This window comes from Sciurus vulgaris (genome assembly GCF_902686455.1).
Source record: "Sciurus vulgaris genome assembly, chromosome: 4".
In the NCBI taxonomy this organism is placed as follows: domain Eukaryota; kingdom Metazoa; phylum Chordata; class Mammalia; order Rodentia; family Sciuridae; genus Sciurus; species Sciurus vulgaris.
Window position 1 is genome coordinate 187,187,773 of NC_136464.1, and position 27,682 is coordinate 187,215,454.

The 27,682-nt window shown below is 60.5% G+C and overlaps 1 protein-coding gene across 2 annotated transcripts; it reads right to left on the reverse strand.

Annotated features, from left to right (window-relative positions):
- Positions 1 to 27,682, reverse strand: GAS6 (growth arrest specific 6). Of its 2 annotated transcripts, XM_079137891.1 has the most exons (15): positions 26,959 to 27,682; positions 26,423 to 26,589; positions 16,175 to 16,199; positions 14,965 to 15,027; positions 10,770 to 10,892; positions 10,139 to 10,261; positions 9,443 to 9,565; positions 8,060 to 8,181; positions 7,310 to 7,428; positions 6,969 to 7,158; positions 4,774 to 4,938; positions 3,778 to 3,946; positions 2,127 to 2,299; positions 1,219 to 1,447; positions 1 to 474 (listed from the first exon to the last, which is right to left on the reverse strand). In XM_079137891.1, exons 1-15 carry the CDS (start codon positions 27,035 to 27,037, stop codon positions 320 to 322), a joined length of 2,025 nt encoding a protein of 674 aa, XP_078994017.1. In that variant the 5' UTR covers positions 27,038 to 27,682; the 3' UTR covers positions 1 to 319. The 2 variants fall into 2 exon arrangements, with proteins under 2 accessions (XP_078994017.1, XP_078994018.1); XM_079137892.1 differs by lacking the exons at positions 14,965 to 15,027; positions 16,175 to 16,199; positions 26,423 to 26,589; positions 26,959 to 27,682 and adding an exon at positions 13,266 to 13,406.

The window sequence follows — 27,682 nt, forward strand, 5'->3', positions numbered from 1 at the left end:
TTAAAAAGGTTTCTGTAAATATTTTATTTCCCATATTTTTGAGTCAGAAAGAAGCATGTGGTAATAAAAATAATAGAGAATTATTTTCTTCAAGTCTGCTCTTCTGTGAGCCGCTGGCCCTCCCCATGCCCGCTCCCGGACCAGCCCCCGAGGGGCTCAGCCTCCACCAGTCCCCTATTCACAGCTATGTTACAAGGAGCTCAGGGAGAGCGTGCAGGAGGGCGGGCTGCTGCTCCTGGCCGGCCTCCCACCTCCGCCTCTGCCCCCCGCCTCCTGCCTCCCTGGCGGGAGGCCACCCCAGAGCAGTCCTGCAGGCAGCCTAGGGTGCGGCCAGCTCCACGGGAGGGCAGGAGTGGGAGGTGATGTCACTGTGCTTGTAGGCAGCCTCATCCAGGTCCAAGGGCCTCCCGTTGACCTCCAGCATCATGCAACCGCGGTAGAAGGCTGTGACAGGCGCCGAAGTCACTGGCACATCTGGGCAGTGGGCGACAAGCACAGTAAGCAGTGAGCCAGGCCCAGGGTTTGCACAGACCTAGAAGGCATGGTCCATGCCTCCCTGGCTGGGGTGACACCCCTGGGAGGGCACACAGCCCAGCCGCAGTGACCTCCACGCCCAGAGGGGCCACCACACTGCCGAAGCCCGGGTCCCCCCAAGGCCTCCCTGATGAAGACCCAGTGGAGTCTGTATGGCCACCAGAACAGAAGTCCTGCAGTTGCTGCAGGCTAGAGTGGCCGCAGAGCAGCAGTCCTTCCTCCCGGCCACACTCCTGGCTCCCGGCAAGCCAAGGAAGGGACAGTTCCAGGTTGGGTACCTGTCCCACCCCTGGGTCTGCATGAGCCAGCAAGGTGCTGCCCACCACCGCTGCTGGACGCGAGAGGGGCTGGCAGCCACTGTCAGCAGCCAACAGTGGCAGATGACCAGCAGGGCAAGGGTGGTGGCCTCACACACTGCCCGGGGCCTGCCTGGCCACCCACTGGGCCTTGGCCTGCCGGGATCTCGGAGGATGTGTCTTGGAGATGTGGGGTGGCTGGGGCTGATCCGGGCCTGCCTGGGCTCCCGGGCCAGCTGGTGGCAGCAGAGCGGAGGTTTCTGGGGAAGCCTGCCAGCTTCCTGCAGAGCTGAGGCCCGCCCCTCCTCCCTCAGCACCAGCCTCGACTGGGCAGAGCCAGGGGCCCAGCAGCACAGCCACCCTCCCCGGACGGCGCAGGGATCCCCACCTGGCAGGCCCCCCACAAAGGTGAGCACGGAGCCCTGCAGGTGCCTCTCCAGGGTGGCCAGCCTCTCCTGCAGCAGGGCAGCACCCACTTCACTCTGGCCCTTGGTGCCGTCCACCTCCAGAGTGACCTTGCCATCCTTCAGGGACACGGTGACCACATGCTCCTGCCCGTCACACACCTTGATCTCCATCAGGGCCAGGGCAACATCCTCAACTGCCAGGACCACCAGCTGTGGGGACACCGAGAGAGGGGTCAGGGTGATGTGGGTGTGCAGGGGCCACCGGCCAGGGCATGCCGGCCACGGGTCCCATTGCCTCTGCTGTCCCACACCAGGCCACACACAGCTCTCCCAGCATCCTCGGAGATCCTAGCAGGCCAAGGCCCACTGTGTGGCCAGGCCGGCCCCAGGCAGCGTGTGAGGCCACCACCTACCACAGTTGGCTGTTGACAGTGGCTACCAGCCCCGCCCCCCCCCGTGTCCAGTAGGAATGGCTGGCAGCACCTTGCTGACTCATGCAGACCCAGGCACCTCTGAGGGGCCAACAGCCGTGGTGACCACTGCCCACCTGGGAGTGAAGAGGGGTCAGCGGGAGGTGAGAGACAAGAGCAGGACAACACTACCTGGCCAGCCATGGGGGACACAGGCCACTCCAGGCACTCGGACGAAGCTAGGTGGCTTCCTAGGGCCCTTGGTGCCTCCAGATGGGGACGTGGGCTCCCAGCCCCGTGTGCCTGTGCTGTGGAGATGCTCTGTGTCCTGGGATCCTCGTGGTCCCTAGCGTGGGGGTTTTGGTGGTGGGGGGCTTGCTGTTTGTCCCGGGTGCTGGGGTGGCTGGGGCTGAGACCCGCCCCAAGGCGGTGGGGTCCAGGGTCCGGTGCGGTGTCTCGCAGCCGCAGAGGGCGCCTACCTGCTTCTTGAGCTTCTTCGTGGAGTGGTAGTCCACCAGGGCCACAGAGAGCGGCACGGCGTGGTCCTCGCCCACCAGCGCGAGCAGTACTCCCGTGTCGGCCGCAGGGCGCACCCGAGCCACCACCTCTATCTCCCAGGCCGTCTCCGTCCCGGCTCCCGGGGCCGTCCGTGCTGCGATGAGAGCCGCCCGTGACAAGGCGTCACGGATGTCGGAAAGACACGAGTGAGAGGCCGCTGGGCCTAGCATGGGGCCACCAGGGGCGCTGGGACACCTGCTCTGGGCCGTGGAGGCGGTGCCTGGCCGGAGGCAGTGTGGGGCACTCCCTGGCCTGAGGCTGAGGACCCTGCTGTCCTGCCACAGTTCCGTCTGGGAAGAGGTGGAGCAGGCCTGGCGGGGGTGGCCACCCTAGCTACACGCCTCCTTCCCTGGGGTGCGTGGGTTCTGGATTCGAGGGCCTCATGCCGACTTCCTTCACGCACACTGCCAGCCTCACATGCACGAGGCGGTCCTGGTGTGTAGCTCAAGACAGCTTGGCTAGAGAGGCAGATCCTGGCTCTCCAGGTGCTCGAATCTGCTGTGACTGGGCCGCCAGAGACCCCTGCCCCTTGTCACTGTGTTTAGACCTCACTAGAGCTGCAGAGTACTGGGGAGCACCTAAGCCGGGGTCTGCAGCAAGGCTGCCTGTTCCTGCCTCCTGCCCCCTCAGACCAAGGCCCTGTGCTGCCCCGGACCACATCCAGCATCTGGCTCTCCGACCCCAGGGGAGTGTGAACAAATGCACGGGATTGGGAAAAGCAAGAGGAGACACGCCGTTCACTGAGAAGGAAGAGGCCGGAGGCCTCCAGCTGTGGTTCCCTGGCAGGGTCCTCCACTGGCCAGAGCTTCTTTCCCCTTGCTTGTCCTCAGCATGGACCTCTAACCTGAGGTCTGGGGGCCTAGCCCATCCCAACTGACTGTGGTGTTTAAGAAATCAAGAGCTCTGCTTTACACGTGCCGAGAGGTCCTGGCTCCACCTCTGCCTTCTGGTCCTTCCCTGGCTTTAGCACCACTAGCCTGATGGACAGAGTCCAGTGCCCATCCCATGGACACAGACCACATAGGTCCCCACGGGCCCAGCTCTTCCCTGCCTCGCCGCAGCCCACTCTCCTGCCAGGTGTCTGTGAAGTGTGCTGAGCAGTGCAGACCCTCCTCACCGGCACTCCTGGGGCTGAGGGCCCTGGGGATGGCCCTGCTCTTCCCGCCACTCCGCCTGCCTTCCTCCCGAGCCCGGGCGCTGCCTCCCTCGGGCAGCCCTTCCTGCATCTGGACCCCTGCACCCCTCAGGCGGGTGGGTGAGGCGGAGCTGCTGCCTGTCTCCATCCTGGACACAGCGAGCTCCTCCTGCCTCAGCACGTCCTCCAAGGACCCGACACTATCCTATACTGGCCTGCTGTGGATCTCCTGCTGCATATCCCTTCCCCACGCCCCCGACTCAGGTGGCGGGACAGCTGGCCACATGGGGGCTGTCCATGCTTGCCTGCCATGCCCCCGGGGCCTGTGCTGGTGTTGGCCTGTCCCCTTGCAGGCCTGGCCTGCCTGGCCATCCCCTGAGACCTTCTGATCGGCCTTCTGAGACCCCGCCACAGTCTGTGCCTCAGGTGCGACCTACCATAGCTGAGGCTGTAGAAGGCAAACCCGCTGCCCGGGAAGAAAGACCCCCTCTCTGTCACGGAGAAGCACTGCATCTTGGAGTTTGCCTTCACTGTTTCCTGGATGGTGCTGTCTTCCCCGTTGAGCCAGTTCCAACTCCGCAGGCAGCCGTCCAGACGGGGGTTGATCTGGAGAGACAGGTGTCCCCAGGTTCCCCAGCCAAGGCACCGTGGCGCCAGAAGTCAGGGAGGCCACGCACTTGGCGCCATCCTGACCCTGGCGGGCTCCCTCTTCTCAGGCACATGGAAATCCCCTGCAGAACCAGGTGGCCCTGTTTTGTCGTTCCTTCAGAGGGCTCTTCGCTCCAGGCAATGGCCGAGTCCGTCTCCACACAGCAGGCCTCCCAGGCACCAGGCAGGTGTGGGGCACCACCCTGCCTGCACAGGTGTGGGGAGACCATGCTCACTGCGGCTCGCCTCCCCTGGGCTGAGCTGTCACCCAGCTGGGCTGCATGCTCTATGTGGCTGTGAGCCCGTCAGCCTCTGGGGTCTCTCCCCACGGGAGGCAAGAGCCCTGTACACTGCCCACAGGTCTGATGTCATGCTGGGCCCAGGCAGGGCATCCCTCTAGTGACCCTCCAGGGTAGGCATCTATGTCTACGCCCCCTGGATGCCAGGCCCATTTCCTGGGCAGAGTGGACATCCCAACCCCAAGCCAAGAGTTCCAGCCATAGGCCTCAAGGGCTGTGATGGAGCCACAGGAGAGTGAGAAAAGCAGCACTGCAACACCACCGCGCCACAGCACAGCCCGGGTGTGTGCGGACCTCGTCCTGAGAGCCGGCCACATCGTTAAAAAGCAACGGCACCAGGCTGCACCGTCAGCTCGGACGAGCAGGAGGCTCATACGGAGGCTGTGAGGCCCCAGCGCGGGGCCCTGGGCCTTCTGCGGCCCGTGCCTGGCTCAGCGCTGGCCCTAGGCATCCTGAGCACCTCCAGCAGCCAGGGGCCCCACTCACAGGCTGGACGAGGTCCTTCTCCTGGAAGGGAAGGCCCCCCACGGTGAGGTTCAGGTGGTACAGGCCTCGGTGCGGTTGGAAGAGCTCCCCAGCCACGGCGATCTGCATGACCGCGTCCTTGTTGACCTTGATCACCAGGTTTCCTTCCAGCTCTTCAACCGAGATCTGCAGGAGGCCGGTGCTCTGAGGGCGGGTGTGGGCACCCCTTCGGCCAGGCCCACGTTGCCTGGCCAGCGAAGCCCCACTTCCTGAGACCAGGCTCATAGTGTGCCGGCCAGCTCCCTGCACGCTGGGGACAGCAGGCACAGGGGCAGGACTGCTCCTTGAAGTGTGTGGGTTGGGTCAGCACCACACGCTAGTGGAAGGGCTGACCTCCCGCACACTCAGGACGGCAGACTCCAGAGACCCCGTGAGGCCATGTGGTAGGGCAGCAGCTCACGGGGACAGAGGTCACATCTGCCGGCCACTACGGGCAGCCCCCACCTCAGGGCCCAGCAGGACTGAGCCCAGAGATGCCTCTGCAGCTCGGCAGCACACCCGCTCCCCTCAGGGCGTTCTCAGCTTCTTGGGACCCCAGACACTAGAGTGCAGGGAGTCGGTCTTCTGTGGCATGTGTGACTGTGCGGGCACACTCCAGACCACTGGGGGATCTGGTCTTGGCCAAACGCATCACCAGAGCCAAACCGAACCTAAAGCAATCTCAATGTTTAAACCCTTCTTGCTGCAAAATAAAATGTCAACACAGAAGCATTCAAATAGCATGAACTTGTACCTCAGTGGCCTTCATGCAGAAAGCAGCTGGGAAGCCAGGCAGGGCACAGAGGCCCAGCACTCTGCATGTCCGCCCTCACGGCCCGCCTGACTGTGCTTCGCCCAGGAAGACCCCAAAGCTCCAGGCCTGAGCATCCGCCCATCCTTGGTCTCTAGCATGTGTACTGCAGGACACCCCACCTCTGCCGCCCATGTGTGGCCCCAGGTCCTAAGGACCCCTGGCCACACTTGGCCCTGGATACGCCTCGAGCCACGCTTCTCTCTTGGCATCTTGGGGTTCTGCTTGTGCAGGGTGCTGCCCCGGGGATTGGCCTGCCCTGGCCACCCCTCCCATGTTAGCCCTGGCCTCCTGGTCTCTTATGTGTCAGGTTGTCCTCCTGGCTGGCCTGTGTGGTTGAAGGCAGGAGAACAGTTTTTATTTCTAAATCCCTCACAGCTAGCTCAGTGTCTGGCGTGGCCTGAATGCTGAATGGACAAATAAATTCCTCTGAGACGTCCCACGCACAGAACCCTTACGCCCATGGCTGTGCACACTGGACTCCATCCTCTGGAGACAGTGCTTCCTCTCTGGCTAAGGTGGGAATGCTAGGCCCTGCAGGACCACCCAGGTCTCCTGCAGCTGCCCTAGGGCACGAGGCCCAGGCCCAGGACTGTCCCAGTGGACATTCCAGCCTGCTGTCCCCTCGGTCACTGTCCCTGGGCCCATCCCCATGCTGCGTGGCATGTGTGCTGTCCACCCTGGAACGGGCTTCTTCCTGCCTTAGGTCTCTGTCTAGCTGTGTGGGAATGCCCTTCCTGCCACGGGAGACCTGGCTACTCTAAGGATGGGCGGGACTAGGACATGACGTGGCAGGTGGGAATGTGAGCAGATGTCTGCAGGGCTTGGTCTGCGGAGTCCAGGGTGGAATTTTCCACTTGTCTTCACTTCTAGGGAAAAGGTGTCTTTCTGTTTCTCTGCCCAGCTCCAAGCCTCTTCTACTGCAGAGCGTCTTGCTCACAGCCTGGAGTACGGGGTGGGCGGGACAGGCGGGTACGTGGAGGGGAGGCTGGGAGTGGGACATCTCTTGCAGGACACCCCTATCAGGAGTGAGGCCAGAGCCAGGGGCAGAGGGTCAGCACAGCCAGGGGCACCCTGGACCTGGTACTTGGGTTCTGCGGGGAGATCAAGCTCGACCACCCTCTGTGGCACTGAGCAGCCCCTGACCTCGATCCCTTGCTGTGGCGTCCTGGACTCCTGCCATCATGTCTGCGTGAGACCTCTGAGGGCAGCCCATGAGGGGAAGCAGGCCCTGAGCAGCACGGGAGCCCCAGGGTGTGAACAAGGGAGCTGGGTCCTGCCTGTGGGCGTCAGCATAAGGCCCAGAGCCAGGTGTGCCCTCGACAAGCCATGTGCGCGGGCCAGGGAGAGCCGGCAGCCCACTCACCGTCTGCCAGGCGCCATGGTTGATGACAGGCCCGCTGCTGGTGACGCGGCCAACGCCGCTGTAGCGGAGCTGCAGCTCCAGCCGGCCGTCCCGCAGGCCCAGGACCACCCAGGTGCTGTCCCTATGGCCTCCAGCAAAGAAGAGGACCCCTTCAGGGTCAAAGGTCCGGAAGTCAAACTCAGCCACCAGCCTGCACACAGCCAAGAAAGAGAGGGGTGTGGGCTGCCCAGCACCAGGCAGCGTGACCTGCAGGATGGAGCGGGCCTTGGCCTGTGGCTCCTCCTGGACCCTGGGCGGCTCTGCTCTCAGGGGACCCCAGTCAGCAGCACGTGCCTCCTCACCTGGTGGGCTGCAGCCTCTTGAAGCGCAGTCTGATCACAGGGGTCCCACTGAACATGCGGCCCAGGTACAAGGACTTCACACTCTTGGCCACGCTGAAGGGCACACATGGCAAGATGTCCTGCCGTGTGAGGGGGGGCACATCAAGAGGGCCACCCTGTAGCTCCCTCTCCCTGCCCTCACGGCAGGTCCTGGCCCCTGTGTTCCCAGGGAGCACACTGCCCACCGCCACCTCTGCCTCCCTGGCTCCGAGGTCCCAGAGTCTGCTGCAGCCTGACGCAGGCCCTGCAGGGCACAGGGCTGCTGGTCCCTGTCTCAACCCCTGTGCTGTCCATGCCTCCCCCCATGGTTCCCTCAGTTTGTCTTTAAGATCATGACTCACCTGAGGACCCTCCCTGCTGTGTTCTGGAAACACTCAGGTGCACATCCACACAGGTTTGCTTGCTTAGCCCAAACCCAAGCACGGGGCAGGCTGCCCCGCAGGGAGCAGGGGCACCCACCCACGCTGCAGGGCAGAGCCAGCCGCCGAGCCCGAGATGCTGCCTCGAGCTTTGGAGCCGCACCAGGCTGGCCAGTGTGAACCGGGTTGCTGTGGAGATTTCGTCAACACAGCCAAACCCCACACAGCACACAGCTCCACCCGTGGGCCTGGGTCCCAGCGCCCTCGGCCAAAGCTGTGTCTCCAGCAGCATTCTGCAGGCCCTGTCGGCTAGAGGGCCCCACTCCCGACCATCCTGAGGCCATGCACCCACCTCGCAGGTGTCCATGTCTGGTGCCAGCTTGAGCCCCCCGCGTCCATTACAGTGGCACGTGTAGCTGCCTGGGGTGTTGACACAGATCTGCTCACAGCGACCCTGCCAGCACTCGTCCACATCTGCTGGCACAGAGACCCAGACTATGCTGGCCGTCGCGCAGCACGCTGGCGGGGGAACTCGGGTTCCCAAGGGTCTCCCCACAGCAGCCTCTGCTCTTTCATGAAGCAAAAGCTGCAGGTGTCTGAGGAAGGTGCTCAGAGCACGCCAAGCCTGCTCACCCCACTCGGCCCAGCTGGTACAACCAGGGCCCCAGGAAACTGAGGGACGTTGGGGTGGCAGGGAGCACTGTGGGGTGGACTCCACAGCTGCCCAGCAGGGGCCAGGGTCCCTCGAGGCTGCCAGAAAGGAGTAAAGTGGAGATGGCCTCACTGCTCTCTGCCCAAGACACACTGGCCTCCCCAGGGAGGAGTCCACCTCGCAGGCCAGTCTTCACAGCAAGAGTGTACTGAGGGTTGGGGCAGTCCAAGCTCAGGGTCTCTGCTCTGTGTCTGTTGTAGGCTGCGGGAGGGGATCATGCATGTGCATGAGTGCATGTGCAGTGTGCTTGTATGCACGTGTCCATGTGTGTAAGTATGTCTGCTAATCTATATACATGAGTATTATGTGTACAAACATACACATGTGGGTACATACCCATGTGCATGTGCGACTGTCATGTGTGTATCTGCATGCAGTGTATATATGCAAGCATGTTTGCATGCATTTTGTGTACATGTGAACTTGTGTGCAGGCATGCATGCAGGTATGTACAAGTGTATGTTTGAGTGAATGCACCATATGTGGATTGCATGTACACGTATGTGTGTGCCTCCACGGGTGTGCGGGTGTGCACATGTACATGCATGTGTCTGTATGGAAGCATGTCAGTGTGCATGTGTGGTCTGCATGTTGGTGATCATGTATGAGTGTGTACATGTGTATGTGTCCATGTTCACGTGTATAATGTGCATGTGCCTATTTGTGCCCACCTGTATATGTGTGTGTGCTGTGGTGTGTGCACACATGATTGTGCCCAGGTATGTTCCTGTGCGTAGAGTATACATGTGTAAGCATGTTCATCAGCATACGTGTGAGTGCATGTGTGTGCACACATGTGTGGGTTGCATGTGTGATGGAAGTAGCCCGGAAGGCAACATGGGAGCTCAGTTTCAGAGTCCTCTTCATTGCAGGAGGTGTCCTGGCCTTTTCCCAACCCTGCTGTGTTGACAGTGGTTTCCTAGAAGACTGGACCGATGGCTGTTACCAACGAAGCCTATGTGTAGGCAGTGACTGACATGTGTCTCTGGGCTCAGGATGGAGGAGGAGGAAACCGTGGGGTACCTTGGCAGGTTTTCTCCTGGGAGCTGTACACATAGCCCTTGTCACAGAGGCAGGAGTAGGAGCCCGGCAGGTTCCTGCAGTGTGTCTCCCCACAGGCATCCGGGTCCGCACACTCGTCTATGTCTGCAAGCAAAGCCAGCGAGCCCAGGCTATGCAGATGAGGCTGGGCCAGCTGCGGCCAGCTGCTGCGGCGACGGGGGAGAGGAGCCCCAGAGACTGAGGAGGAGGACGGAGAGGGGGAGGGCACCACCACCAGGGGCCGACCAGCCCAGTGTCCACACGGAGCGCTCACCCCACCCTGGGCAGCATTAGCTACTTTAGACACCAGTGTTCAGAGTCCACCTAGCGACGGGATGTCCTTACTCTGCTTCTAAAGCACCGAGCATAGGGTGGAGCCAGGGCAGGGAGCTCTAGAGGCTCCAGGTGTGAGGAGGGCCGGAGGGGCCAGAGAGACGTGTGGGTGGCCCTGGGGCTGCAACCTCGACTGAGCTCCCTGCACAGCCACCTGTGGGATCTGGACCCTGAGAGATGCACTAGGGGCCAGGCAGGGCCAGCTGCCTCTGGCTCACCCCTCAGATCTTGGGGGACGGGTGGTCTGGCAGCCCCGCTGAGCCCCGCCTCCCTCGACTACACAGCTCTGAGGGACGCTCATCTCCTCCTGAGACAGGGTCCTGGTGGGGCCTGGCCAGGCCTTACCTTGGCAGGTCCTGCCGTCCGGGGCAAGTGCAAAGCCACTGTGGCAGGCACAGTAGAAGCTGCCCGGCTTGTTGTGGCAGACCTGGTTACAACCTGCGTTCTGCTGGCCACACTCGTCCACATCTGGAAAGACAGAGAGGGGGGCTGAGGCCCACAGGCCCCTGCAGTCCACCACGCTGCCCTGGGAGCCAGAGGGCACAGGGACTGGAGCAGCTGTTGGGGCAACGGCTGTAGATCAGCTCCAAAAGCTCCAGGTGCAAGCAGGAGAGGGTCGGAGGCCAAAAGTGGCCCTGGCCAGTGACTGAGGGTGGATACTGCCCAGCACCACAAGACCCATGAGGCCACAGGCCAGGGCCATTTGGAATGTGCCCATCCATTTGCTTTGGGCCCAGTGGGGCTGTGGGCTCTTGCCCTGAGTGAGGGGATTGCCAGCATTGGCAGGTGGCCCTCGGGCACCAGCCCGGCTCCCTCATGCTCCCTGGGGAGCTCCAGGAAACCCCAGGGAGCAAGTAGATGTGGGGAGGGTGCCCACAAGGGGTCCCATGGTGGGCGCGGTCAGGGGTGCACAGCTGTGGTCAGGGTCAGTGTGAGCTCAGAGGCCCCCACCCTTCCGGAGGTGCTGGGCTCTTACCTTGGTCGCATAGCCGGCCCCCCCAGCCGGCTCTGCACAGGCAGAAGAAGTTACCCATGAGATCCTGGCAGAGTTGGGTTCCCTCCTTATCACAAGGGTTCGGGGTGCACTGGTTGGGCAGGTCTGAGTGGAGACACAAACAGAAAGTCTTGAGAGGCTCCCAGGCCCCCACAGCCAGCTGACTGGCTGGTGCTCAAGGGCGTGCTGGGCTCGGGTGGTGGCCAGGTGGGTTCTCACTAGGGGAGGAGTAGCCGCAGGTGCTCCCAGACCCAAGGGGCCCTAGGAAATGGCAGATGCCCCGGGAGGCAGCTGCTCAGGCAGGTGGGGAGGACTGAGGCAAAGCAGCAGGAGCTTGGGCCTGCCAGTCGGCTGGGGCAGGTCCCTCACAGCCCCTGACAACCCCTGGCTTCTAGGCAGACCAGAACAGTCCACCTGCCCACCAAGCCCAGTTATCCACCTCTCGAGCTTTCTGTCCACAGGGCCTAGCCTCAGTGGGCACTGGCACAGGAGGGAAGTCCCTAGGCCCAAGCCCAGGCCCATGGGCAGGAAGGGTCTTCTAGGACTCGCCCCTGCCCACAGCGTCCCCCGCGAGGGCTCCAGGTCAGGAGTGCCAGCAGGGGTGCGACAGGCTCCCAGCACACTCTCAGCTCCAGGTGAGGGAAACTCCTGACATGGCTACCTCCCAGGAAGGGTCACACACTGGGGAGGCTGCCCTGGCAGAGCTAGGGACCTGCCCGATGGGCAGGAAAGCACTCGCGTGTGAGCCACCAAGTCCTAAGGTCACAGAAGTTGCCAGAAAGAGCTATTGTCATGCCCTGGACTCAAAGAATCCTTTCATGGGCTGCTGGCCGAGCAGATGCAGCCCAGCCCAGCACGCTAAAGCGTGCTCTCTGAGGCACGGGTGGCCCAGGATCAGGGGCTGGTCTGGTTGTCAGGTCCCCTGATCACCAACAGCCAGTGGGTGGCAATTCTGGGAGGCTCGGGAGTCCTGGAGGAGGGGTGCAGCATGGAAGGGCACTGGCTTTCCAGAGTCACAGCGGGACCCTTCCTGACCCGACTGGCTCTGTCCCAATCAACACAGTTTGCAGATGGGCTGGTGCCGGGCCTCCACTCCACCACACAGGGCTGCTTTCCAGAGACAGACGCTGACCCTCTTCCGCGACCCCCACTTCCCCCTCCCTCCAGGCGTAACCATGGCTGCTGGGTTAGAGGCATGGGCCTGGTGGCTGCAGACATCTGAATCTGGAATGGTCTCGTCCTGGTGAGGGTGGCCATCCTTACTCCCCAGCTGCCCTGAGACCACGGTCATCAGTCACCTGGCTGTCCCACCCACCCAGGCCCAGCCACTGTGCACACAGCAGAGGGCAGGGCTGGTCAGTCTCTCTCCCAGCACCAGGGTCTGTGGCCTCCTCCTGCAGCAGGATGTTTTCCCCTAGGCCTAGGCCAGGAGCCCCTGAGCCAGGTGGCCACTCCTTTCTCATGGAGTGACCAGCCAACGGGGACACCATGTGACCATTCCTCAGAGGAAAAGGGAGCCTCGGCTCCTTGCTCCTTGTTATCCCACAGAAGGATGGCCCGTGAGTCAGGTGGCAGGGTCATGGCTGTGAGGGGCTGCGCTGGCTTCCTGCAGAGAGGTGTTGGCTCCGGGCTTCTCCACCTACCTGCTACCCACTCAGGCAGAGGCCTCCACTCACTCCACCTCCTCTGGGGATAGTCTCAGGCACCAAGGAGCTGGGCACTCATGCAACATGTCCCTCATCCTTAAGGAGCACTGGCGGGTATGGGCCACAGCCTGTCCCTGGCTCCCATCTGAGCTGTGCCTGTGGCTATAAGGAGTCTGGATGAGGTGGCAAGTGGGCCTCTGGTGGCAAGGCTACTCTGCACCAAGCTCGGCAGAGGGCTGGCCAGCAGGGGCACGCCTCTTTGCGGCCTGCCTATGGCCACCTCGGTGAGTTGCTTTTGCACAAATCAGCCAACTCCTATGGGGCTTGGGAGACTTGACATCGCATTGCCCTGCTGGACATGGCTGTGAGCTGGCCGAGTCCTCCGGAGGCTGCTTCACCTCCCTTGCACCCGCTGCACTTGGGGACACGCAGGGTGAAGCCAAGCTGCACCAGAGGAGCGGAGAGCCGCAGGTGCCTGCCTTGATGGAGAGGGCCTAGAGGCGGTGGTGTCAGGCGTGGTGGGCGCTCATGCTCCTGAGGCCCGAGACCTGCCACAGGAGGGCAGGGGGAGACGGAGTGTGCTCCCACTTAACCATTTGGCTAAAGGGTCACGGTGATTTTGAGGTATGCACCTGTGGACTCAGCAGGGAGAGCTAGCTGATTTGGCCTTGAATTTTCCTAGAATGCTATGCCACCCCTTCATAAAATCTGTCCCTTGGCCAAGGGACAGTACCAACTTCCACTGGGATGGGGCTGCTCTTAAAGAGTCCCCCACAGGAGCCAGCTCCATGACGCCTGTCCCTCCGTCCCTAGGTAATGTAAATGCACCCACCGTCACCTCCTTTCCCTGTTGGAAATTTTTCTCCAGGACAGAAGCAAAGACCGAGTCTCTCCCTGTGCAGGTCCCAGTGAACTTCTGTGTAGTCAGGTTGACACATTCAGGAAGAGTAGAAGGAGGGACGGCCTCCGCAGCCCCGAGCAAGGCTGGACTCCAAGCCTTGCGCATGTTCATGCAGAGGCAGTCTCAGCCTCTTCACGGGCAGCAGCTCAGGGAATGTGAGGCCAGCTGGGACCTGGCAACATGTGCCGTCCACTGCCGGCCTTTGCTCTGGCCACGAGAAAGGGGCCTTGTTCCCTGAGGGAGCACCCTCATGGCCAGGCTCACGGGCCTCTCCTGAGCACAGTCTGAGATGGCGGGACAGGACCCCTGTCCCTGCTGGGTACTTGCTGGCATGGTGAGGAAGCTCAGCTGGAGAACCCGGACTATCCGCTCAAAGGTAGAGAAATGGAAACGGAGGCTCTTCCTGCATGAAGGGAGTGAGCAGTCTGTGCTCTGGCAGGGTCTCTGTGCTCGGCAGCAGCGGCCACTGCTGGCCCTGAGAATAGCCCGCAGGTTCTGGGCCCCAGAGGCTGGTCACGAATCGGCGCCTGTCTAGGGCTGCTTCTGGACTCTGGCACATTCGGAAATGACCTGTGAGGCTGCTGAGCTGCTGGTTCACTTCTAACTGGAGGGCAGGAACGCAGGCTCCGACACGCCCCGGACTCCACACAAGACTGCTCATCAAGGAGCCAGTGAGCACGTGTGGGGGCTGGGCTGTCCCAGGGCCAGGCTCATAGGGAGGGTGACCCTACCTGGGCAGCTCGCGGGCTGCCAGGGCACCCTGCACCGGATGTGGGCTTCCTCCTGTGCATGAGGAGCAGCTGGAGAGGCACCGAGTGCGTCTGGCGCAGCCTCAGCTGGGGCCTGTCCTCCCTGGGCAGGCCTCCCTCCTGCCCACTCCTCCGGCCTCCTGCTGCGTACGCAGTCTCCAGTCCCATCTGGAGGGCGTCATCGCGACTCAGAACATGACTCGGGACATCAAGGGACTGTGGTGCCATGAAGAAATCAGCCAAAGCAGAGAACTCCACAGACACTGGAGCGAAACCCGGCGAGAGAGGCTGGTAGTCTCCAGACAGGCGGGCGAGCTAGAGGACACTGAGGGAATGACCCACTAGCAGAACAACCACAGCCAGGGCTCAGCCCAGCAGGGAGCGTGGTGAGGAGAGAGAGCGCTGGGCAGAAACAGGCTTTGCCACCAGGAGGGACACTGCGTCGGAGGAGGGCTGAGCCCCACTGAGCAGGGACAGAAGGCAGGGTGAGGGGACATGCAGGGCTCGCTCTGGTTCCACCTGACAACCCGCCAATCTGTGAACTCACTAGACAGACTGTCAGGGACGACAGTAGGCCTGGAGCTAGGGTCTCCCAGGAGGGGCAGCAGGCACAGAGGGCAGGCGGGCAGGGCAGAGAACCCCGCGCAGGCTGGGCCGAGCAGCGGCCAGTGGATGGGACAGTCTCCCCTCACACCCTCCTGCAACACTCGGACACACTGACCCCACTGGAGGAAGACAGAGTCCACTGTACAAAAGGAAGGTTGAGTGTGAAGGAAGAAGATTCAGGAAGGCCGGCTGCTCCCTGTGGTCACAGGGGAGCTCAAGAGCCCCCTGCCCAGGCCTCCGACGCACACGCTGGAGCAGGGGAAAGGGCAGCTTACCCCGGACACAGGCAGCAAAGTCCGGGCTCCTGCTGTACGGAGATCCATGCTTGTTGACACACTCTGCAAGGGAGACACCGCGCTGTCACTGCCGCCCGGGCAGGGCGAGCTCAGGGCCCGAGCCACGGCTGCCGCTCGACCCCCAGTACCTTGGTCCACAGCCCCAGGCGTGCGGCTCTCTTATAGCACAGGACACGTCAACCACAGGAAAGCGCCCCGTGGCAGAGCCTGCGCCTGAGCCAGCATGGCAGCCGACCCTCCTGGCTCACAGAATACTGAGGAACGTCCAGGAAGCCTCCTGACACCATCAGAGAGGAACATCAATGTCCAGGTGACCCCAGGCCTCAGTCAGAGAGCAGAACTTCCATGGCAAGGTGACCCCGTTAGAAGGCACTGTTCTTACTCTGGGGGCTCCCTCCTGCCACCCACATGCTGGACACAGCTGGACAAGGGGCACTCCAGGAAGGAGTCCAGGGCGGAGGTCCTGTCTTTTGAACATGTGTGTCCAGGGAGTGGCGCTCAGCCACTTGGCCTGGTCCTGCAGTTGGTCACTGCTGCTGTCCACTGCTGCTGAGGACACTGGTGTGGACAACACAGGCCAACAGATTTGACCAAGTGCACTTTAGAGTCAGAAAGACCCAGAGCACATCTACAAGCATCAAAGCATGTCGGTCCTCAGAGGGCAACCCAGGACCCCCGTGGGACGTGCTGGGTCAGGGTCATCGTCCCCAGAGGGCGACTCTTTCTTTCTCGCCACGGGCACTGTGGGTCTCCAGAGCCCTGCCCACGCCCACCTACGGCTCTGAAGGCTGTGGAGTCTGCTTGTGCGTTCCTGCCCTGCACACGCAACACAAGCGTTTCTCAAGGTTTCTGTTTTAACCATCGGTGTGGTGACCACAGTCAGTACAGCCCCCATGAACGCAGCTCTTCAGGGTCCTCAGGGATATCAGAGTCCTGAGACCAGGAAGTCTGAGGACACCAAACCAATCACATTTCCAGATGGCAGGTGGAGCCTGGAGCCAAAGCAGGGGAGGGTCTGCCGGGGGGTCGGCAGAAAGTCAGGGCACAGCAAACTCCTGCCTCTGCCTGCTCGCTCTGCATCCCCACTCAGTCTTCCCTCCAGCAGAAGCTTGGTGACAGGGTCCCTCCAGTGTGCGCCGAGCCTCCCAACCCACCCTTGCGACGGCTAGGGGGTAGAGGTCAGACTTACCGAGGTATCTTGGGTAGAAGTAGTCCTGCGGAAAGAGAAGGCGGGCATGAGGCTGCGGGCAGCACAAACCGTGGCTGGCTAAGCAGACCTCAGGAGACAGACTGGTGGGCAGGTGTGGAGGGAGGTGGAACTCAAGCCCTCGGAAACACAGGCCCCTTCCAGGCCACTGCCAGGAAGGAAGATGGCACCAGGAGAGAAGGCAGGAGGTGGCATCTGCTGATCAGGGCCTGCAGGAGGGCTGCAGAGCCTCAGCATGCCTGTCTGATCACTTCCAGGTGCAAGCAAATCAGGGTCACCCAGCTACTTGGAAAGTGCCACCGGAAGTGGCTCAGGGCAACACGATGAGGGGGACAAGGGCCTTCTAGGTGGAACCAGGCCTCTCCCAAGGCCAGTAGAGCCAGACGCCCTGTGCCTGATTTGCATCCACTGCATCTGTGAGCTGGCTCTGTGGAGGAGTCAGGGAGGCACTCATGGGTCCTTTCACCCTGAACGCAACCTTCGCAAGGCCCACTGCATACAAGTGGGCTACTGCACTCTGGGGCCACTGCCAACTGGAGACTTCATCAGGTTCATCCGGGGTTCAAACAGGCTCCAGTGCCCAGTCCAGCTAGTCACAATGGCAGTTTGGCGCTGCACATCCTGACTGGAGTGACCACAGAGGGATGTGTGAATGGCAGCCATGGCTCGGGGGGTGGGGGCTCTGCTCTTCCAGGCTCCATTGAACTGCGCACCCACCCCAATGGAAAGACCCAGAGGCAGGTGGTTGTGGAATCTGCCCCAGATCAGGAAGCAGGAAGGACTGGGAGGCTGAGGATGCACAAGCACCTGTGGGCCCTTGGTGACAGGCAGAGCGACAGATGCTGGTGGCCCCCAGGCCCCCTCCCTCCCTCATGCTCAGGCTTCCCTGCGTGGGCTCTGCACAGCACCCTGATGCCTTCAGGCTGGCCTCATACCCCTGCTGCTGTTGGAGGGACTGGCGGGGCGCCTTGGGGGCTCAGTAGCTGCAGACTGTGGGGACCGGCTTGGATGTCTATCCAGACAGCTGAATTTGGACGCCTACTCCTCTTAGCATTTCTGAGGGCTGTCAGCAGGGGCACTGGGAGAGGTCTAGGGTTGGGAGATGCCTGCCTTTATCTCTCTTTTCTGCTTTTAGCCATGGGAGGCAAACTCCAAGAACAGAGAAACCAGCAAGGTCAATGAACTTGGTAAATTTTGAGAGCTGGGGTGGATGTCTCATTCTTCTCCCCAAAGACACACAGGCAGTGGTCAGGGCTAATCAAGGGCAAGCCTTGGTGTTCTAAAGTGAAAGATGTAGGATGATGTGGAAAGTCCCTGCCCAGGTTCAGGAAACCAAGAATTAGACTAAGAAAGAATCAAAACCAAAAGGCAACTTGTGAGTGACACCTGATTACATGTAAGTGTCTGCATCGCCACCTTCCCAAGGTGAGTTCCATTTTAAAAAATGACTAGTATGGACCAATGATGGATGATGGATAGATGATGAGTGGATGGACAAATGGATGGATGGATGAATGACTGGTGGATGGATGCTGGTTGGATGGATGGATAATGAATGGATGGGTGAATGGATGGATAGATGATGGATAAATGGATAGATGATGGATGATGGATGGATGATGGATGGATGGATGAATAAATGTATGGGTGATGGATGGATGGATGGATGACTGGATGGAGGGATGAATAAATGAATAGATGATGGATGGATGGATGGATGACTGGATGGAGGGATGAATAAATGCATGGGTGATGGATGGATGGACAAATGGATGGATAGATGATGGATGATGGATAGGTAGATGGATAAGGACAAATGATAAATGGATGGGTGGATGGATGGGTAGATGATGGATCAATGACATGTGTAATCTCTTCTAATATGAGCTCTGTTGCTGCAAAAAGTTGCTGTTAATAGATTAGCCAGGCCAGTCTCCCATCAGTGACAACCATACCTGTGGGAACAAGCAGGCTCTGAAATCTCTGGACCACGTACCTATCCATGTGCTTGGTTATGTGGAAGGGGTGGGAGCAGGCAGCATGTGCAAATGTGCCTGGTAATCCAGGGTAGAGACAGCTAAATCCTGAATAAGCAAAGCTAAAGCAACTGCACCTAAAAGAGATACACACACTACCAAAAGAAAAACTTGTCCTGAGAAGGTGCTGACCTCTAGGAATGAATGTGACTAAGGGTGCCAGACAAACTTGGCCTAAAGTCACAGAACCAAACAGCACTGCACTTCACCACCCATCCCCACCCATTATGTAAGTCACCTAGGTACACAAACCTCATCTGAGACCCCCAAGGAGTCTGCTCTCCCTCATGGTCCCCAAGAGGAGGCTGATATTGGAACCAAGGACTACCTCACATGCACACTCACCCTCTTTCTGCTGGACCAGGGAGGAACAAGGCCTGTGGGAATGGGGTGGGTGTGGGTAAGGTTGGGAGGGGACCATTTGTCACCTGGAAATATTCTTCCATGGTGATTTACATACACTTTGATCAAACCATTTAAGACAGAGACATGAGCAAAGTCAGAGGCCACTGCACTAGGAGCTGAAGCTGTGAGAGGCAAAGGATCACAGCTATCTGCATGTACCCACCCAGGGCTGGTCATTTCCAAGAGGCCCCAGGGATCATTGCTGAAAACATGGGTGGACGACTGATGAATGGCAGATGAATGGATGGATGATAGATGACTCATGGATGATGGATGGATGGATACAGATGGATGGTGAATGCATGGATGGATGGATAGTGGATGGATGGTGGTTGGATGGATGATGGATGACTCATGGATGGATGATGGATGGACAGATGGATAGATGACTCATGGATGGATAGTGGATGGACAGATGATACAGATGGATGGTGAATGCATGGATGGACGGTGGATGGATGATGGATGGACAGATGGATAGATGACTCATGGATGGATAGTGGATGGACAGATGATACAGATGGATGGTGAATGCATGGATGGACGGTGGATGGATGATGGATGGACAGATGGATAGATGACTCATGCATGTATGGATGATACGAATGGATGGTGAATGCATGGATGGATGACTCATGGATGGTGGATGGATATGGATGGATGGAAGATGACTCATGGATGGACGGATGATACAGATGGATGACTCATGCATGTATGGATGATACGAATGGATGGTGAATGCATGGATGGATGACTCATGGATAGTGGATGGATGGATGACTCATGGATGGTGGATGGATATGGATGGATGGAGGATGGATATGGATGGATGGTGACTTGAATGGATGAGTGAATGAATGAGTGATCAAATGAATAGACAAGTACAAGGGCATACAGTTTTCACTCAAGTAGACAAAGCACCAGATTCTCCATTTTATTTATATCATAGACAAGCATCGTGAAGAAAAATAGAAATCAGTGCCTCATCTTGTCCCTTGCAATAACATGGACGTATTAATGTCAGGTTCCTCAGGTTCACCAACCTCCAGTGCAGTTTTGACACCTGAATTCTCATGTTACCTGACCTCCTTCTGCCATTCACTGCATGTAAGATGCAAAAACTTTGTCTCCTGGAAAACTTGCCTCCTTGTGGGCACAACCAGCAGGGACTGCATGGCACGCAGCCGTCTCCTGGCCAGACAGGAGCCCTGCGCCCAGAGACGTGACTCGGAGGGCTCCTGCGGCTCAGGGTGCTGCTGCTGGGGAGGTACTGGTGTAAGCACCCAACCAGCTCCTCCCGTGGCTGCCCCTGGCTGCGCTCCTGTGCTCTCGGTGTGCAGCACAAAGCCGTGGCTACGTGCCTTCAGGGACCCTCACCGGACAGGGGTTTGGTCCAGCCGGGCCTGATGTGAGGTCTTGGAACCTCTTGTGAAGCTACAGAAAAGCATCCTGGTGAGCTGAGCCCCTCGCCACAGACCCTCATTACTGCCTCCTTCATCTCTGCTCCTACTGCTCTGTCACCCACATGGGCCCCTCGAAAGCAGGTAAGGAAGATGGGACAGATGGTGGTGAAGCCCCTGAGACGCCAGAAGCCCTGAGTTGGCCCGCCTGCCTTTGCCAACACCAAGGCCCTGGTCAGCCTGGAGGGACCTTTGTGCCCCAGTGGCCACACATGTGGCAAAAATCAGGAGTAACAGAACTGCCCGTGCTCTGCCCTGGGACAGGCTCTGAAATCCAGTTCCAAAATGACCCAGCAACCTTGGCAAACTTCTTCTGATCAGAGCAGGCGGCTGGCCTCCCCAGCTCCACCTCGGATCCAAGGATCTGGGTTCCAGGTCATCATCCTGATCTCTTCTGGGCCCTTTCCTGCCAGATGGGGAGGATGGTTTCCTGTCCTCCTGATCAAACCAGGCCTGAGGGCAGATTCATTTTCCAAAAATGGCCAAAACCCGTAAGAGACCCATCCAACACACACAAGACAGACACTGTCAGACCACAATTGCTGAGCTGACAGCCACTCTCATGGCTGGGGTCCAGCAAGGCCCCTACCCACCAGGACTTCTAGTCCCAACCCTTGGTGTGGAGCCAGCTGCCTCCAGCCCTGCCTCTCACCCTGGATGGGCCTCGCAGAAGGCTCACCAGCACCACTCTGAGTGCTGGGAGCTGATGCAGAAAGTGACCAAGCCCTTCCAGGGGGACTCTGCACACAACTTTTGGGTGGGGACGTTCCGGATCCTCATGCAAGAGCAGGCCTAGGCTGCGGCGTGGCCAGTCGTAGCCAGTCATGGATGCTCGCCGTGTGCCAAGAGCTCCCTTTGCTAAGTTGCTTGCTTTAGTAACTAACGGTCCGTATTTTTATTTCCACTCACAACTCCTGAGGCTGCAAGCTGAGCCTGCGGGAGTGCATTGACTCTGCTCACTAAGAGCAGCCCTCAAGCTGCTTCCTGTGGGCAACAGCCAGGAGAACCCACCACGCCTTCCACCACGCTGTCTTGCCAGCAAGCAGGCTTCCCAGGAAGGGCCCTGTGGGCAGGACCGCCAGAGCCGAGCAAGGTGGTCACTGCTGTCAAGAGCCTCTGCAGACCCCTGGGCCGGCAGGAGAGCACTGGCCCCTGGGCACTGTCCTGGCACAGACCTTGTGGGCACTCAAGTCCTCCAGCATGGGTCCTGCCAAGTCCTCGTCCTTTCTTCCTCCAAACTCACTCCTCAGACTCACCTGCTGCCTGCTTCAGAGGCCACAGAACAGACACTGCACTGCCCACACAGGCACTCCCAGGATTGCCCCACGGAGGACACCTGGGCCACCGTAAGGGAGACAGGCCCAGTGGGGCACAGTCGGTCCACCCTGCAAGGCTGCGGGGCCCGGGGACGGCACGCCTGCCCTCTTCCTCCCTCAGGTCACTCCAGAGCACGCTCCTCTGGAATAGACCCTGGGCCCAACCAGGTCACAGGTGACTGGGTGAGTCTGCAGCTGCCGCCATGTCCCTACTCACAGGAACCTGCTGACCGTGACGGGGCCTGCGCCAGCAGGAACACGGGACAGCGACAGCCACGTGGCATCAGAGCCACTTTTCAGGACAGAACTCGAAGCATGTCACCACTGAGTTACCCTGACTCTGGCTAAAGGGGGCTCCCCCAGGGCCGTGGGCACCGTCACACTCCTGCGACTCCGCCCGGCTGCAGAGGGCAGCCACCGAGGATGCAGCAGAACCCAGGGCTCGAGGACACGGTGAGACCCGGGCTCCCCAGCGTGTGTGTCCCTGTGTCAGTGTGTGTCTGAGGACACGTGCAGGTGCAGGGGCTGCGTGTGTCAGTGTGTGTGTCTGTGTGTCAGTGTGTGTGTCTATGTGTCTGAGGACACGTGCACATCCTGTGCGTGTCAGTGTGTATGTCTGTGTGTCAGTGTGTGTCTATGTGTCTGAGCACACGTGCACATCCTGTGTGTGTCAGTGTGTGTGTCTGTGTGTCAGTGTGTGTGTCTGAGCACATGTGCACATCCTGTGTGTGTCAGTGTATGTGTCTGTGTGTCAGTGTGTGTGTCTGAGGACACGTGCACATCCTGTGTGTGTCAGTGTGTATGTCTGTGTGTCAGTGTGTGTGTCTGAGCACATGTGCACATCCTGTGTGTGTCAGTGTGTATGTTTGTGTGTCAGTGTGTGTATCTGAGGACACGTGCACATCCTGTGTCAGTGTGTGTCTGTGTGTCAGTGTGTGTGTCTGAGGACATGTGCACATCCTGTGTGTGTCAGTGTGTGTGTCTATGTGTCTGAGGACACATGCACATCCTGTGTGTGTCAGTGTATGTGTCCATGTGTCAGTGTGTGTGTCTGAGGATACATGCAGGTCCTACGTGTCTCAGTATGTATGTGTGTCTGTGTGTCAGTGTGTATCTCATGACGTGCACATCCTGACCATGTGTCCTGTATGTGCCTGTGTGTCTGTGTGTGCATATGTCTGTGTATCAGTGTGTGTCTGAGTACACATGCACATCCTGACCATGTGTTCTGCCTTTCAGTGTGTGTGCATCTGCGTTGTCTGTGTGTCAGTGTGTGTCTGAGTACATGTGCACATCCTGACCATGTGTTCTATGTATCTGTGTGTGCATGTTCTGTGGGTCAGTGCGTGTCTGAGGTCACATGCACAACCTGACCATGTGTTCTGTGTGCGTCTGTGTGCGTCTGAGTACACGTGCACATCCTGACCATGTGTTCCGTGTATCTGTACGTGCATGTTCTGTGGGTCAGTGCGTGTCTGAGGACACGTGCACATCCTGACCATGTGTTCTGTGTGCGTCTGTGTGTGTCTGAGGACACGTGCACATCCTGACCATGTGTTCCGTGTATCTGTGTGTGCATGTTCTGTGGGTCAGTGCGTGTCTGAGGACATGTGCACATCCTGATCACGTGTTCTGCGTGTCAGTGTGTGTGCATCTGCGTGTGGGGGGTCTGTTGGGGCAGCTGTAAAGCAGGGTGTGGTGGGGGTCTCAGCCTGGATGTCCCTTCCCAAGAGGTGCAGCTTCCAAGTCTTGGAGGCTCCCTCTCTCCTCCTGGGAACTCCACAGGCCAGGCCAAGAACTGGGCCCTGCCCCCAGGGCTGTCCATGGAGAACCGCATGCTTCCTTTGGTGGGGAGGTGACATCCCCCGACTGATCTTGAAGAATCCACAACTGCAGGAAGAAGTTCTTTGGAAGGCAGACGCACCTCGCACAAGGCCAGTGGGGCTTTCGCTTTTAAAACTGACCGCACCCCAAATCCTACCAGAGCTCATCACCAGCTGCTGAGGCGGGGAAGGTGGTGGGGGAGGGAGCAGGGACGAGGGGGCGGAGCCGGAGCCCCTGGCAGTCCTGCAGCCAGGCCGCCACCCTCACACCCCGCTGTAAACACTGCACTTTGTATCTCAAATAAAACAAGCGCTAATCAGGAACCGCTGGGTTTCCGCCTCCAGGCGGGAATCCCAGTCTTGACCAGGTCCTCCGGAAGCAAAGAGATTCTATCCGGCTAGGGCCTTGGTAAGAGGACCCTGCGCCAGGCAGCCGCGGGGGCAGCCCTGCAGAACCGCCTGGGCCTCTCTGACCGGGCGCTGGACCGACCAGGGGAGGCACCATGCAGGAAGGGAGGGCAGCACGGTGAAAGGGAAGCCAGATAAGAGGAGCACGGGAGGGGAGGAGGGGCCAGGCTTGTCACCCGCAGGGGCACACCCGGAGAGGGAGGAATGCAGCCGCAGGGAGGTGCCACAGGAAGAGCCCAAGGAGGCCTCCCTCCGGCAGAAGGTGTGGGAAAGCCCGCAGGGCCGGCGGCCGCTGTACTCCACGCCCAGCTGTGGGGAGAACCCTGAAGGCCTAGGGCCATCCCTGACAGAGGAGAGAACCCGCTAGGGCCCTGGAGACTGAGCCCTGGCTCCAGCTGCCCAGGCCCACACAGCGGGGGACAGAGCAAAGCTTCCACTCTCCCGCTCCCGAGGAGGGAGCGGCTGGCCTCTGCCCAGGAGAGGGGCTGGATGTGGGCAGGCGTGCTGTGCAAGACCTCTCACAGGGGGCCAGGACAAAATACCAGCTTCCAGCTCCCTAAATCCCTAAGTGGCCAGCATGGGGCGGGCCGGTGGGCTTTTCCCAGTGGGAGGTCCTGGCCTGACACAGCCACTGGTCCATATCTGGTCTGGCCACAGCCCTCTCATTCCTGCACACCAGGACCCAGGTCCCGGCAACTGGAACCCAGGCCATGCACCTTATCCGGACATCCCAGGAGGCCCACTGAAAACGTGCTGAAGAGTTGTGTGTCCAGGCAAGAAAAGCTGAGTGCCTGTTTCTCAGGGAGAGCCCCAGGCTCTCTGCCACCCACAGCCCTGCCTCCAGGTCCTCCTTCCTCAGGGCATGAGCAGTCATGGTCCCTGGAGCTCTCCTGTCCCCTGGCCCCAGGTCTCTGCATGGCTATGCATCAGCACGGGGTGCAGCCGGGAGGTGGACACCTGGTCTGCAGAGCCTAGCTCTGAGCAGACCCAGACTGCCCTGCATGCCACCCCGCCTGAGAAAAGAGAAGGAAGCACACCAGGAGCTCTGGCAGTCCCACCAGTGGCTGGAAGAGGCACAGGCAGGTGGTCTGACCAGGAAGCTGACAGACACAGGGACAATGTAGGTGTTAGCTGGTCCCGGAGCTGGGAAGGAGGAGAAGTCTGGAAAATTACAGATAGCTCTGATGTGAAGGGAGTCTGGACTCCTGAGGGGCCAGACTGTCAGGATAGGAGAGGAAGACCTGCCCGAGTCATACAGCTCAGCTGCCCATAAACCCGGACAGGAGTGCAGCCCCCATCCAAGGCCCAGGGTCTGTGTTGAGGCCATGGGGCTCTGAGTACTTATTTCTTTTTCTTGTCTTCAATTCACATCCTTGTAAACAGAGTTATAATTAAAATATAAAAGCAAGTAAAACCAGAGGGGCCTGACTCTGGGAAAAGCAGCTTGTCTGTCTGGGCAGCCAGGAGAAGCCAGCTCGGGTCCTGGGAAGCAGGGCTGCAGAGGGCCAGGCTCCTTGGGCTGGGCGGGAGCCTGGCTGTGCTCAGCTCTTGTCACCACAGGCCCCGTCCCAGATGAGGGTGGGGTGGGAGGGCACTGCCCTAGCCAACACTCCCACAGTCGGGTGAGGAGGGCACGGGAGTCCTGCCTCAGCCCCAGGACCTTCTACAGGGGTCACCACCAAAGACACGGAAAAGAGCCAGGCTAGAAGGCGCGTGAACTGCTCCCCAGAGGACCGCAGGCGGGCTCACGGAAGGCAGCAGGCTTCTCCAGCCCGCGGCAGCCCTGGCCACTGGCATGCAGCAGTGTCACCCTGCGCAGACACAGGTCTGAAAGGGGCGGGCCAGCCAACCATTAGAAACGCCAGTCGAAATACAGGCCCACGTGGGCCACAGGGACCCGTCCTTTAATCAACTGTGGTATTTTACCCCAGAATTTTAAAGATAAAACTCCAGCAGAGCCGAACACGTAGCTGTCAAATCGCTGATCTGGTGGCACCAGACACAGGTTGGGCCACACCGCTCCAAAGCATTGCACTAGAGTCCCGCAGGGCCTGCCCAGGCCTGTTCCTAAGTATCCTCCGCTCTTCCTGCAGAGACTACTGTCCACCCACGGGCTGCTGTCTGCTGGGTTCCCCAAAGACACTGTGAACACAAGCATTTCCCGGGCCATAGCCTGCGAGGCCAGCCCTGGGCCTGCCCGCTCCTCCCCACCGCCCTGTGTCTGTTTTCTGCACAATTCCTTAATCATATTTTTGGACCTGCTGCTGCAAGCAATTCCAGCCTTGAGGTCTTTCAATTCCTCTTTCAGGAAAAGCCTCAGGCTCTCTGGAGGAGCACCAAGATGCGGCCCTCACCTCCACTCCAGCTGGAGGGCCATTAAAGGAAGGCCTGGGTTTTAACCTCTGTGTTTCCTCTACTTTGAAAACAGACGCCCTGCTTCATCCTGAGGGACAGCAGCATCTTATTTTGAACACTCCTTTAAAGTGTTTCTCTCAGGGCTGCTGCACATCCCCAACCACATCCCACTCCGGGACCTGCCTCCCCTGTCCCCTCTAGGAAACAGCCTGGGGTCACCAGGGAAAGGCTCAAGAGGGCCATGAAGCCGCTGGGAGGCCTTCGCCTGTGACCTTCAACCGGGAGCTTTCTGGGTCTGAGTTATGGGGTGAGCCCCGATGCCCCTCCACCAGGGCTCACCAGGACAGTGAGCCCCCTGGGCTCCCGTGTGCGGAGAGCGAGGGGCTTCCGGATGCCGGCCCGCCCGCCCCGGCCTCGCGCCGCTCACCGTCTCGGGGTCGTTCTCGAACACCTCCCGGGCCTCCTCCTTGTTGCACAGCTCCTCGACGCACTCCCGCTCCAGGTGGCCCTGCTTGGCCTCCTCGAAGACCTGGTAGGCGCGGCGCTGCCTGGGCCGCAGGAACTGCGCGGCCTCACGCGCCCGCAGCAGCACCGCTGGCGGGAGAGGGTGCACGTCAACCTGCGCCCCGGGCTGGGGACCGCGGGGTCGGGATGCCGCGCGGGGCTGCGGCGGGGCCGAGGTCTCGAGGGCGGGGATGCGGGGATGCGCCTGGGAGACGGGGTCTGCGGGGGCAGGGAGGCCCCCAGGGACAGAGGAGCCGCAGGGGGCGCGCTGTCCCGGGCGGCCAGGTCGGGGGCGGGGATGCGCGGGGGCTGCAGGGCCGCCTGCCCGAGGACCGCGGCGGGGCCCCGGGATGCCGCAGGGGTGCGCCAGGGCCGTGCCGCGGGGGCCGAGCTGCCGCGGCGGCTGCGATGCCCAGGCGCCCTCCCGGAGGTGGGGTCCCGGGCCTGCGCCGGACCCACCGTGCGCCGGCTCGGAGGCCAGCAGGAGCAGCAGCAGCGCGGTGCCCAGGGCGGCGGCGGGCCCGAGCGGCGGCGGCATGGCGGGGCCGGGCCGGCGGGCGGCCGGGAGCGCGCGCGGTCAGAGCGCCCGGGAGGCCGTGGCGAGCCGCGGGCGCCGCGGGGCAGTGGCTCCGGTCATCCCGTCCCGGCGACACTGAAGGTCACATCCCGGCGGCGGCACCGGCGCGGGGCGAGTGGGCGGGGGCGGCGGCCGGGGCGGGGCGGCCCAGCAACGACGCGGGCCGCGGGGCCGCGCTCGGCTGCGTCCGCGGACGCAGGGGAAAGCAGGTCACCCGCCGCGGGCGGTTCCGCGCAGCGCCCGACTCGGCGCGCACGTCCTGGGAAAGGAGGCTCGGAGGCTCGGTGCAATCAGGAGTGCGCTTCTTCACCGGGAAGCGTCCAAAGGAAGGAGGAGGAAGCAGGTCCCGCTCGGCTGGACCACGGAGCCGATCGCCTCCCAGTCGGAACGCCTCTTAAACCTCTTTCCGCCACCCGGCCCCCTCCGCTCGGCAACGCATCCTTTTTGGTTTCTTCGTTCTTGGGCATAACTCCTCAAGACTGGGGCCCAGGGAGTGAGGTTATTTCTTTTATGGTCTGTTTTCCATGATGATGGGATGCAGAACCCGAGGTTTCCCAGCCTAAAGCACACTGCGCTTGTCCTAAGACTTTCTGTCTCTTGTCTCTG